This window comes from Ictidomys tridecemlineatus, unplaced genomic scaffold (assembly GCF_052094955.1).
Source record: "Ictidomys tridecemlineatus isolate mIctTri1 unplaced genomic scaffold, mIctTri1.hap1 Scaffold_6260, whole genome shotgun sequence".
NCBI classification, from domain to species: Eukaryota; Metazoa; Chordata; class Mammalia; order Rodentia; family Sciuridae; genus Ictidomys; species Ictidomys tridecemlineatus.
Window position 1 is genome coordinate 2,904 of NW_027524316.1, and position 11,962 is coordinate 14,865.

Sequence of the window (11,962 nt, forward strand, 5' to 3'; positions counted from 1 at the left end):
AACCCGCGACAAAGGGAAAGATGAGCCACAGGCGGGGACAAGTTCAAGCTAAGGATGCCTCAGACAGAGCACGGAGGCGGAGGGTGATCGGGTTGCAGGGGACGCCAGGGCTGAGGGATGGAAGCCGATCTGGAGCCCAAGCTGGGGATGCATAAGGCTGCTCCTGCGCCCCCGCGCCCCCGCGCGCCTCCGCCCTCCGTCTTCCCAGTCCGGTACCTCCCTCCCACCCTGTGCTCCCGCATCCCACTCCTGGAACTCTCTCTCACTCCATCCTGCCCCCTTCCCCGAGCAAACCAACTGCCCCACCCTCCCAGGCCTTCTTCCACTGCGCTGGGGTCCCGAAGCCCCACCCCCGCCTTGCCGCGGACAGTTACCCGCGCTCCCGCCTCGCTCCTCCCGCCAGCCGACGTGGCTCCGCCCCTTTCTTGCCCGGACCCTCCTCACCGCCGCATCCCAGGCCCTAGGGGAGCAAGCCTTGCGCTGCTTCTGCTCGGCCCGCCTCCCCAAGTCGCCTGCCGGACAGTGGGATGTGAGCGCCTGTGGCCTCCACCTCACCTCCAAGGGCGCAGGTGGGAGCTAGAGGGGTGCAGCCCAGCGGCAGGACCACGTAGCGTCTCCCCATGGTTTGCAGGGTGCTGAGTCAAGCCCGGGAGAGCTCTTGAGCCGTGAGCTAGGCCCCTTACTGCCATTGTCTTTATAATAGTCTGTCCCACAACAACACTGTTGTTGCCTCCATTCAGAGCAGAGGAAGGTAACCCTATTGCTCTGGATGACAGCACTGTTTTAAAGTGATGGCGGTGGGGTTTGAACCCAGATGGTCTGATACCTATGGACTACGCTATACTCTCTCCCAGTACCTTACTATCTCTTATTTATTTTGTGTATTTATTTGTTTGTTTGTTTGTTTTTGAGGTGTTGGGGCTGAAACCCAAGGCCTTGAGCATGCTACCCAAGTAATCTACCACTGTTACATCTCCAGCCCTCCTCCTCCTCCTCCTCCTCCTCCTTTTCTCTCTCTCTCTCTCTCTCTCTCTCTCTCTCTCTCTTCTTTTTGGTACCAGGAATTGAACCACTCAACCAGATCTATTTTGTATTTTACTTAGACACAGGGTCTCACTGAGTTGCTTAGTGCCTCACTTTTTGCTGAGGCTGGCTTTGAACTCTAGATTCTCCTGTCTCAGCGTCCTGAGCCCCTGGGATTACAGGTGTGCGCCACCGAGCCCGGCTCCTCTCTTTTCTTAAAAGTCAGGATTCTTATGATGTGATCCATACCCTATTTTAATATTTTTTAAAAATTAATCATGTACTTTAAAAGGCAATTTTTAAAGTGTACAGCCATTTTAAGTGTACGCTTCAAAGAATCTTAACAAATTAATACAATAGTGTGACCAGCATGATCAAGATAGTGTATAGAGCATTTCCATCACTCCAAAATATGCTCTGTTGCCTCCTTGTACCCCTCTCCCCACTGCTGGTCCCTGATACCCACTGATCTGATTTCTTTCTTGCCACTTTGCCATTTCTGGGTGAATAGAATCATGCAGCATGTACCTTGTGTACCTGGCTTCTTTCAAGGTTCCATATTTCTTGTTCTTGCTACAGTTTTCACTGGCAGTGTCTGACCTCCCTTCTAGATCCACTGACTTTCAGAATCATTCATTGTCATCTCCTGAGGGTAGTGCAGGTCTAGAAAGGGGAGGGTGGGCTAGGTTCATATTTTAAGGAATTAATATGTTGGCTAAAGAGTCAGGGGTAAGAATTATGAGCTTAGGAACACTCAGAAGTGCCACTCAAATTAAGATTTTACTTGTAAGTAAAGGAGAATGCTTTAGATTTAGGTATTAGACCCTTTTTCTGATTCCTAGGGGCCCAGAAGCCTACCTCAATGGTAGGAAAGCCTAGGCCCCAGGGCTGAAAGTAGCATCTGGAGCCCACATAGCTAAGAAAGAAAATGGGAAAACTCATGCATCAGAGTTTGTTTCCCTGCATTGTCTCCTTTTGCCCCACTTCCTCTTTCTTTGGGTCTCTGGGGGTTTTTGTTTTCTTTTTTTGTGGGTGCTAAGGCTAGAATCCAGAGCCTCATGCAGGGTAGGCAATCCCCAGTATCAAAAAAATAATAATAATAAAATAAAAATAAAACACAAAGTACTAGAGAAGGTGAAAGGATGGCCCAAGTACCAGAACTGGAACAGAAGGAAAGGTGGTCTGGATGTTGGCAGTTGTCAAGCCAATGGTAGGGAAACTTGATGGCCTCTGTTTGGAAGAATGAGATTAAAGTCATCAGATCAGAGTCGGGTGAAGTGAGGATGAGGGAAGGGTGAAGAAAGAAAATACATACTTCTTACAGAAATGGAATAAATTTGCAGGGCCATGTTTAGAACCCCTTGGAGTTTTGTGATCATGACTTTGTGTGTGGGTATATGTGCATGAGCACTAGGGATTGAACCCAAAGGTGCTTTCCCACTGAGTTAAATCCCCAACCCTTTTTTTTTTTTAATATTTAGTTTTTAGTTGTAGTTGGACACAATACCTTTATTTCACTTATTTAATTTTATGTGGTGCTGAGGATTGAATCCAGGGTCTCACACGTGCAAGTCGAGCGCTCTATGGCTGAGCCTCAACTCCAGCCCCATCCCCAACCCTTTTTATTTTGAGACAAGGTCTCACTAACTTGCTTAGGGCCTTGCTAAGTTGCTGAGGCTGACCTTTTGCAGTTCTCCTGCCTCAGCCTCCTGAGTTGTTGGGATTACTGTTGTGCACCACTGTGCCAGACATAAATGTCTTTCTTAACTATTTTCCTCCCTTTTGCAGTACTGGAGATTGAACCCAGGGGTGCTCTACTACTGAGCTACATCTTCCAACCCCAACCCTTGTTTTTAAATTTTGATACAGAATCTCGCAAATTTGCCCAACTTGGCCTTCAACAGGCAATCCTTCTGCCTCAGCCACCCAAGTCCTATGATTATAGGGACTTATAAGCCACCACACTTGGCTCTTAGCCTTTCTTTTTTATTTCCTGTTCTTTTGTTCTTTCTTATTTTGGGAAATTTCTCTTGTACCAGTTCACTAATTCATTCCTCAGCTTTCTCCATTCTGCTGTTTGTTTATTCAATCATTTGTTCTCTTTTTACTATTATTATTATTTAGTTGTAGGTGAACACAATACTTTTATTTTTAAAATTCTTTTAGTTGCCAATGGATCTTTTGTTCTATTTATTTTTTTTAAAGAATGTTTTTTTTTTTTAAGAGAGAGAGAAAGAGAGAATTTTAATATTTATTTTTTAGTTTTCGGCGGACACAACATCTTTGTTTGTATGTGGTGCTGAGGATCGAACCCGGGCAGCACGCATGCCAGGCAAGCGCGCTACCGCTTGAGCCACATCCCCAGCCCTCTTTTGTTCTATTTATTTATATGTGGTACTGAGGATGGAACCCAGGGCATCACACATGCCAGGCAAGTGCTCTACCACTGAGCCACAACTCCAACCCCTTTATTTTATTTTTATGCTGAGGATCAAACCCAGTGCCTCACAAATGCTAGGTGAGCTGCCACTTGAGTCATATCCCCAGCCCTCCTTTTATTTCTTAATATGTTAATTAGGCTAATTTAAAATTATTTTCTGAGGATAATACAGTTTACAGTTTTCCTTTAGAAGGTGGTGATGCTTTTGAAGTATCTTATTATTCTGATCTGGAAATTAATTTTTCCCAGAGGGCTATATTCTCTTCTGTCAGGCAGGCCCCAGTGAACTCAGACATGGAGTAGACAAGCCCCCAAAGAGAAGCACCAGAAAAACACTTCACTCCATGAAGAAATTCCTCAAGTCAAGTTTTCACACTTTGCTCTCCAGAGAGAAGCAGCATTAGGGGACATCATTCTTCAGCTGCCATTTCCCAGAGGGGGTTTTTGAAATGGGAAATCAGTCCCTACCTGTTTTCTCAACATGTCACAAAAACAGGATGTCTGGGTAGCCTGAGTGGACTCAAGGTATGCCTGGAACAGAGACCTGAGGCATTGCAGATGTGGAAGCAGGTTTTTTTCCCAAGGCCATCCCTCTCTGTTGTCTTCTCAGTTAGAAACAGCCCACCTCTTCTGATCACCCCAGGAGCCTTTTTCACATTTTTACCTGCTGGACAGGCCAGCAGTCCTGCCAATTCAGCATCCTGTGTGGCCTTGACCTAGCATTGTATTTATTGTGCTGTTTTACAAGTGTCCGTTTATTTGTCTGTCTTCACTCCATGACGGAGCACATTTGTCTGGGTAGCCTGCATACTTTTTTTTTTTTTTTTTTTTTTTTGCACAGGGTAAGAAAGACCAATTTTGTTTTTATAAATATCAGGCTTTAAGGTAAAGTGTAGAACAGCATACTTATCATTTACTCAGCGAGTATTTTGGATCCCAATTACGACAGGGAGCTTCCTTCCCACACAGAGTGATTTGGCTCTTCCTTTCCAGTATGAAAGGGGTGTTCTGGCTGTTCTGGGCATACCCAAACCACGCTCTGCAGAAAGTTAGCATCTCTACCTTCTCCTCCTTGGATTCTGTGGTTTAGGGCTTGAGGAGTTGCTTCATGCGATGAAGTGTTTTTCTGGTGCCTCTCTTTGAGGCTTGTCTACCTTATTTGAGAGAGCCTAAACATTGGTTAGTCTTCCTTTGTTGTATGTCTTTAGGTGTGGGCCCTTCCCTTCTTTCATTATAAATTTCCACATTAGAAAAGCTGTATAAAGCTCCTCTCACTTGAGCCCAATGGACAGAGTTTGAGGCCATCCAGTGCTGCCCTGACCTGAAATACAAGTGGAGAAAACAGTGCTGCAAGTAATAGAAGCAAATTATTTTAAGTGTATGAAGTCAGCCTGCAGAAGAGCAACCACTTAGAGGAAATCAGCACATTACTGGAAGTCTTGTGGTTTGGCAGAATTGAGACTGGAGGCACCAGCCGCCAGTAGTGGTAGAGGCCTACAGAGGCCAAGAGGATTAGAAGCCACTGTTCTCACATCTCCAGACTCTTCAAGCACCACTTTTTTTTCCATAGGTGGAAGCAATGCCTTTATTTTACCTATTTATGTTTTTAATTTTTTTTAGTTGTAGATGGATACAATACCTTTATTTAATTTTATGTGTTGCTGAGGATTGAAGTCAGTGCCTCATACGTGCTAGGCAAGTGCTCTACCACTGAGCCATAGCCGCAGTCCAAGCACCCGCTTTTACCCCTTCAAATTCCCCTCCTTATCTCTGGAGGTCTCTATTTTTTCTTTTCTGTTTTTAAATTTATATATCTATGATATATAATTTATATATCTATGGCATAATTTATAATACCTATGGCATAATTTATATATCTATGGCATACTGTGTGGCATTTTAATACATGTGTGTATAGCTGTAATGATCAGATCAAGGTAATTGGCATAACTGCTACCTCGGGTATTTATCATTTCTTTGTGTCAGGAATATTAAAAAAATCCTCTCTACTTTTTGAAATATTCAATTAATTATTGTCAACCATAGTTATCCTACTGTTATAGAACAATAAGTTATTCCTCCCACCCCAGCTACATCCCTGTACCTGTTAACCATCCTCTCTCCATTGGAGGCCCCCCATTTTCCTAAATTCCTTTGGCTATGTCCTTGGGAGGCTCAGCACTGTCCCCTTTCTCAAGGTCTTGGCTAGTGTGGGGATAGGAGCCATATTGTTCCAGTAAATTTTGCCATCTGCTTCCAGGAAAATCCCAGTTGGGAGAGAGGGGAGAAGATTAATCTAAAAAACTATCAGAAATTCTATATTAAAGTGTTGGCAAAAAAAAAAAAAAAAAAGAGCAGGAGAGGCTGGGGTTGTGGCTCAGTATTGGAGTGCTTGCTTAGCATGTGTGAGGCATTGGGTTCGATTCTCAGCACCACATAAATAAAGTTTCATCTATAACTAATAAAAATATTTTTTTAAAAAAGAGCAGGCCATTTCAGCTTCTAAAGGAGATTATGCTGAAGCCTGATGCTCAGAAAAACAGCTTTCAGGAAGGCTTTTCTCAGGAAGCCAAGGAAAAACAGGTTTGGAGGCTGGCAGCTGATCCACAAGTGAGAGGTGGGAGCCATGAGTCTGTCCCAAGGCTGCTTTTCATGGTGGGAAGATGCAAGTTAAGTGTTTGTCAGATAAGCCCTAAAGGACTTTTTCTCCTCACCAAAAACATTGGAAACACACCACTTGCTGGAGGCAAAAGCCAGTATTTTCCATTCACAGAGTAAGGAAAGCAGTTCTGAAAATTGGGTGCATAATCTTTTTCTCAAGGCTGGGTTTTGGGAGGCCTCGGCCACCTGTTGAAGGAGACCAAGGAGCTGGGTCATTGTGTTCTACTTGCAATGCCCAAAAAGCTATCTGGTCTCAGAGTATACTTAGCCCTCTCAAAGTAATTAATTCACCTGGGTCTATACAGCAGGCTCCAGAAAGCAAGGCTGATGGATGACTCATTGTTACTAAGGTTCACCTTTCTTTAGGCACCCTTTTATACCAGCTGTTGACCTGGGGCCTAGACCCTTCACTCAAGATTCTGGGATGATAAGGAGTTGGCCAACACCAAACTGTAAAATTATACCCTAGTGTGGATGGGAAATGGTGTAAAAAGATGGGATTGTGTTTTAATGATAAAAGCAAACTGCTTTAAAACCCCCCAAATTCATCCATATTGTAGTGTCAGGATTTCCTTCCTTTTAAAAACTGAATATTGAGCCAGTACGGTGGCGCACGCCTGTAATCCCAGGGCTCAGGAGGCCGAGGCATGAGGATCCTAAATTCAAAGCCAGCCTCAGCAAAAGCAAGGTGCTAAGCAACTAAGTGAAACCCTATCTCTAAATAAAATACAAAATAGGGCTGGGGATGTGGCTCAGTGGTTGAGTGCCCCCGAGTTCAATTCCCAGTACCAAAAGAAAAAAAGAAAACAAAAATGAACATTGGAGCTGGAGTTGTAGCTCAGTGATAGAGCGCTGGCTTCACACATGTGATGCACTAGGTTTGATCCTCAGCACATAAAAATAAAAAATTAAAATAAAGGTATTGTGCCACCTACAACTAAAACAAATTAAGAAAACCTGAATATTACATTGTATATGATACTTTGAAAAATTTTTTTAGCTGTGATGGACCTTTATTTTATTCATTTATTTATATGTAGTGCTGAGGATTGAACCCAGTGCCTCACATATACTAGGCAAGCGCTCTACCACTGAACCACAATCCCAGCCCCTGATACTTTTTGAAGGACTTTTTGTAATAATCACAAAAATTTACGATTTTTTTTTTAGTTGTAGATAGACACATCTTTGCTTTATTTATTTTCTGTGGTGCTGAGGATCAAACCCAGTACCTCACACATGCAAGGCAAGCGCTCAAACACTAAGATACAACCCCTGCCCCTTAAATGCTGTTTTTTATGTAGAAATTCTACCTGAATACTTGGACTTTAGTGACAAGAGACACAAGGGTATTTATTGCATTATTAATAGTAAACAATTAGATGGGCTGGGGATGTGGATCAAGCAGTAGCGTGCCCACCTGGCATGCATGCAGCCTGGGTTCGATCCTCAGCACTACATACAAAAAATGTTTTGTCTGCCGAAAACTAAAAAATATTAAAATTCTCTCAAAAAAAAGTAAACAATTAGAAACAGTGTAAATATACATCAATAAGGAAATGGGTAAAATGTGGTATATCCACACAATATATTGTTATTCAAAAATAAAGTACGTGGGCTGGGATTGTGGTTCAGCAGTAGAGTGCTGGCCTAGCATGTGTGAGGCACTGGGTTCCATCCTCAACACCACATAAAAAATAAAGGTTAAAAAAAAAAAAAAAAAGGTACCTGTATGTATTAGTAGCATGTGTGTGTCTCCAAGACCCTGGGGGGTGGGGTTACCAGGGATTAAACATCCTTAGCCCTTTTTTTTGTACTTTAGACCCTTAGACAGGGTCTGAGTTGCTTAGTGCCACCACCTAACTGTAGAAGTATGCTTTTATATGACATAATCATGTGAACATTTTGAAAATTATCTAGTAATATACCAAATTTTTAACAAGTGGCATAAAGATGTGGGAGGATGTGAAAAAAATGAAGTTGGGAGGGACACTGAAGAATGACTTTACTATTTTACTCTGTTTACAATTGATTGTATGCCTTATTAAAGTAAAATAGGAATACTGGGAAAATAGGAATATGCCAAACTGAATATTCTTGGATTACAGCATTAAGGAACCACAATGAATCATTGTTCTACATACAAGGCAAGATTTCTACCACTGAGCCACAAACTCAGCTCGAATTGAAGACTGTTTCTACCTAGGTGTTCTTATTTCACTAAAAGCTGGCAAAAGCTTTTTATCTTGCGAGAGCAGATGTTAACATTGGATGTTAGCATTGGATCTACTTCCTCATTATTACAAACATTCCACAGTACCTGGTTTAAGGAACCTTTTTAAAGGTTTGAAATCATTTTTCCCCCATTACTACCCCCTAGGTTTTCCTAGCCAGAGTATACCTCCACTCTGAGGGTTGAAGTATTAACCTGGCCTAATAGTAAAATTGTTATTTGCAGTACCTAGTTTACCAAGTAACCCAGTTATACACTTTAAATGTTGTCTTATGCTTTGAGGGAATTCTCAGAACCAGTTTAAGAGTTCCAAAGTTTATATTTTAGTACCAGGAAGGTTACCCCAATTTCTCTGCCTTATACATTCCCCATGACACTTTTATTCCCTATTGATAACTTCCTTATTGCACTAGAAACTCACCTCCAGCAAAAGCCTCAACCAAGTTAACTTAAGTGTTTGTTTAGGTATAGGCAGCTGTTTGTATCTACTCAATGTGAAAAAAAAGCCATTGTTTATTTACATGTTTGCTTGACACCAATTTTTAGGACAAAGGTCCCATCCCTCCACACAAGTGTCAATTTTGGCCACATTACCAATTTCGAAGTGATAACCCTTGTCCCAACACCATTTTAATTAAGAAGTTGCAACATTAACTACAAAATTTAAAGACAACAAACACCAAATATGCTACTATGCAACAAAACTTTATTAACATTTTGGACAGGTTCAGCTATTACTGAAACTGGTAATTTCTAAACTTATATTGGGGCAAATGGCTATGTGCAGCATAATACTATAACTGCACACCATGAATGCAGACAGGAGAATTAACAGCCACCCCTCAGACGAAGGACCAGGTGCAGGGTGGACTCTTTCTGGATGTTGTAGTCAGAAAGAGTACGGCCATCTTCCAACTGCTTGCCTGCAAAGATGAGCCTCTGCTGGTCAGGGGGGATGCCTTCTTTATCCTGGATCTTGGCCTTCACATTCTCAATGGTGTCACTGGGCTCCACCTCCAGGGTGATGGTCTTGCCAGTCAGGGTCTTCACGAAGATCTGCATACCACCCCTCAGGCGCAGGACCAGGTGCAGGGTAGATTCTTTCTGGATGTTGTAGTCAGAAAGAGTGCGGCCATCTTCCAGCTGCTTGCCTGCAAAGATGAGCCTCTGCTGATCAGGGGGAATACCTTCTTTATCCTGGATCTTAGCCTTCACATTCTCAATGGTGTCACTGGGCTCCACCTCCAGGGTGATGGTCTTGCCAGTCAGGGTCTTCACGAAGATCTGCATACCACCCCTCAGGCGCAGGACCAGGTGCAGGGTGGACTCTTTCTGGATGTTGTAGTCAGAAAGAGTGCGGCCATCTTCCAGCTGCTTGCCTGCAAAGATGAGCCTCTGCTGGTCAGGGGGAATTCCTTCTTTATCCTGGATCTTAGCCTTCACATTCTCAATGGTGTCACTGGGCTCCACCTCCAGGGTGATGGTCTTGCCAGTCAGGGTCTTCACGAAGATCTGCATACCACCCCTCAGGCGCAGGACCAGGTGCAGGGTGGACTCTTTCTGGATGTTGTAGTCAGAAAGAGTGCGGCCATCTTCCAGCTGCTTGCCTGCAAAGATGAGCCTCTGCTGGTCAGGGGGGATGCCTTCTTTATCCTGGATCTTGGCCTTCACATTCTCAATGGTGTCACTGGGCTCCACCTCCAGGGTGATGGTCTTGCCAGTCAGGGTCTTCACAAAGATCTGCATTTTGACCTAGAATTTAAACAGAAACAATTGGGGTCATCTCAGGATCGATTTCCTACTTTAATATCCAAAACCACTCTTCAAATCTTTTTTTATTCAAAATGCCTTAAAAACATATTAATGTGATAGAACACTTGCCTAACACGGCTTGGTTGGTCCCCCAGTGCAGGGGGCGGGAGGAGAAACGGGCGGGGGCGGGCACAAAGCGTCAACATTTCTCACGAACCTACCTCCAACTTCACTAGCCTACAGTTAGTCACGCAATACAAACTCCATTTATAGTCAGTGGTTTTTGTTAGTACTGGCGACTGAACCAGTCAGTAGTTAAGGGTGCTTTAGTTGTAGGCGGATACCATACCTTCATTTTGTTTTAGGTTTATGCGGTGGGTGCTGAGGCTCGAACCCAGACCAGTGCCTCGCACATGCTAGTAAAGTGCTCTACCACTTAGCCAGAACCGCAGCCCCATCCAACTCGTTTTGACAGCAAATCTTATTAAGTCGAGGCTGGCTTTAAACTTCCACGTCTTCTGCTTCAGCCTCCCGAGCCCCAGAGATTAGAGGCGCGCGCCACCGCATTCGGCTACAGTCAGTGGCTTTTTCAATTTTAAACCGCTAGAAAAGCCGAAGCGCTTTCGAAACTAGTACTCGCGGTTTTTCTTCCCCGTAGCTCCGGGTTAAGCGCCCCTCCCCCCACTAATGTCCCCACACCTCACTATGGCAATACAAAAAACCCCAATCAAACCCAAGGCCCAAACCCCCACAAAACAGAGCTGAAACACTTTCCCATATTGAGACTCGATAACTAAAGGTTCCCCTAAATCACGAAGACTACCTTTTTTCTACCTTCCCCCTCTGAAGCAAATGCGATGGAATCTCCATCGGTTAAGCGTCAGTTAGTCTTTGCCGGCGCGCGCCAGCCGCCCCCGCTCCCGCCACAAACGAGGCCCCTCTCTTCCGGAGAGGGCCGTGCCGCGTCACGACACCTCCCCCCACCCCTCCCCCACCCCACCCGAGGCGCCACCGGCCCTATAAACCGCCACCGTGACCTCACTCAAGCTCCCTTTCTCATCCTTAGCAGGTCCAAAACTCTTCAGGCCAGTACCTGTTAATCGAATGCGAAGAGGCCACCAACCACCAGTCACCGCGATCCAGCCGTAAAGCAGCGCACCGTCACTCCACAAAGCCACTCGCCACTGAACGCGCCGCTTCGGCGGAGGTGAAATTTATGCAACGTCTGTTGCGTCACTTATCACCTCGACGTAGCGGCTGTCTCCGTTCGCCGCTGAAAGTAGTTCCTTCAGCTTCACCACCCGCGGCGCGTTAGACTTTCAATTGAGCCCCAAATTCCTCCCAGTAGAAACAAAAGGATTCTAAAAAATTATATTTCTTCTCCTCCAGGTACTCTATATCCTACTTGACGAAAAAGTGCGGAAAAATCACCAAGCGGATGAATTCAAGTTAAAGGAACCGTCTTCGAAAGCTCTGGAAACTTCCTGGCAGCGCCGGCGCTGATTGGTGAGGCGGTTGAGGTGAAGCCGGCGCTGATTGGTAGAGGACGCCGCGGTTCTATTGTTGCTGGGCTTCGGTAGTCATTTGGAGCGACGTTGCTAAGTAACTGAATGCCCATGCGCCTAGAGGAGCACCTTCCCGAAAGATGGATATTTTTCCAGCCGGAAATGGGGGGTGAATGGGGGGTGGATGTAGGATGGGGGGGTCTTTCCTGCTTCAAAACGATGTTCCGCAAGGGTGTTGCCTGAAAATCACGATTTCTCATTCTACTCCTTAGAGACGCAGCCCTCACGCTCAGAATTAGATTGCTTTTAGATGTTTTGTCTTAATCCTGGTAATTCTATAAATCTAGA

At 44.6% G+C, this 11,962-nt stretch overlaps 1 protein-coding gene across 1 annotated transcript; it reads right to left on the bottom strand.

The window, feature by feature from the left end:
• Nucleotides 1-9,046: 9,046 nt before the first annotated feature.
• Nucleotides 9,047-11,340, bottom strand: Ubb (ubiquitin B). The gene is made up of 2 exons (XM_078037162.1): nucleotides 11,203-11,340; nucleotides 9,047-10,109 (listed from the first exon to the last, which is right to left on the bottom strand). The coding sequence occupies exon 2, from the start codon at nucleotides 10,101-10,103 to the stop codon at nucleotides 9,186-9,188; it is 918 nt and encodes a 305-aa protein (XP_077893288.1). The 5' UTR covers nucleotides 10,104-10,109; nucleotides 11,203-11,340; the 3' UTR covers nucleotides 9,047-9,185.
• Between the last annotated feature and the right edge of the window lie 622 nt (nucleotides 11,341-11,962).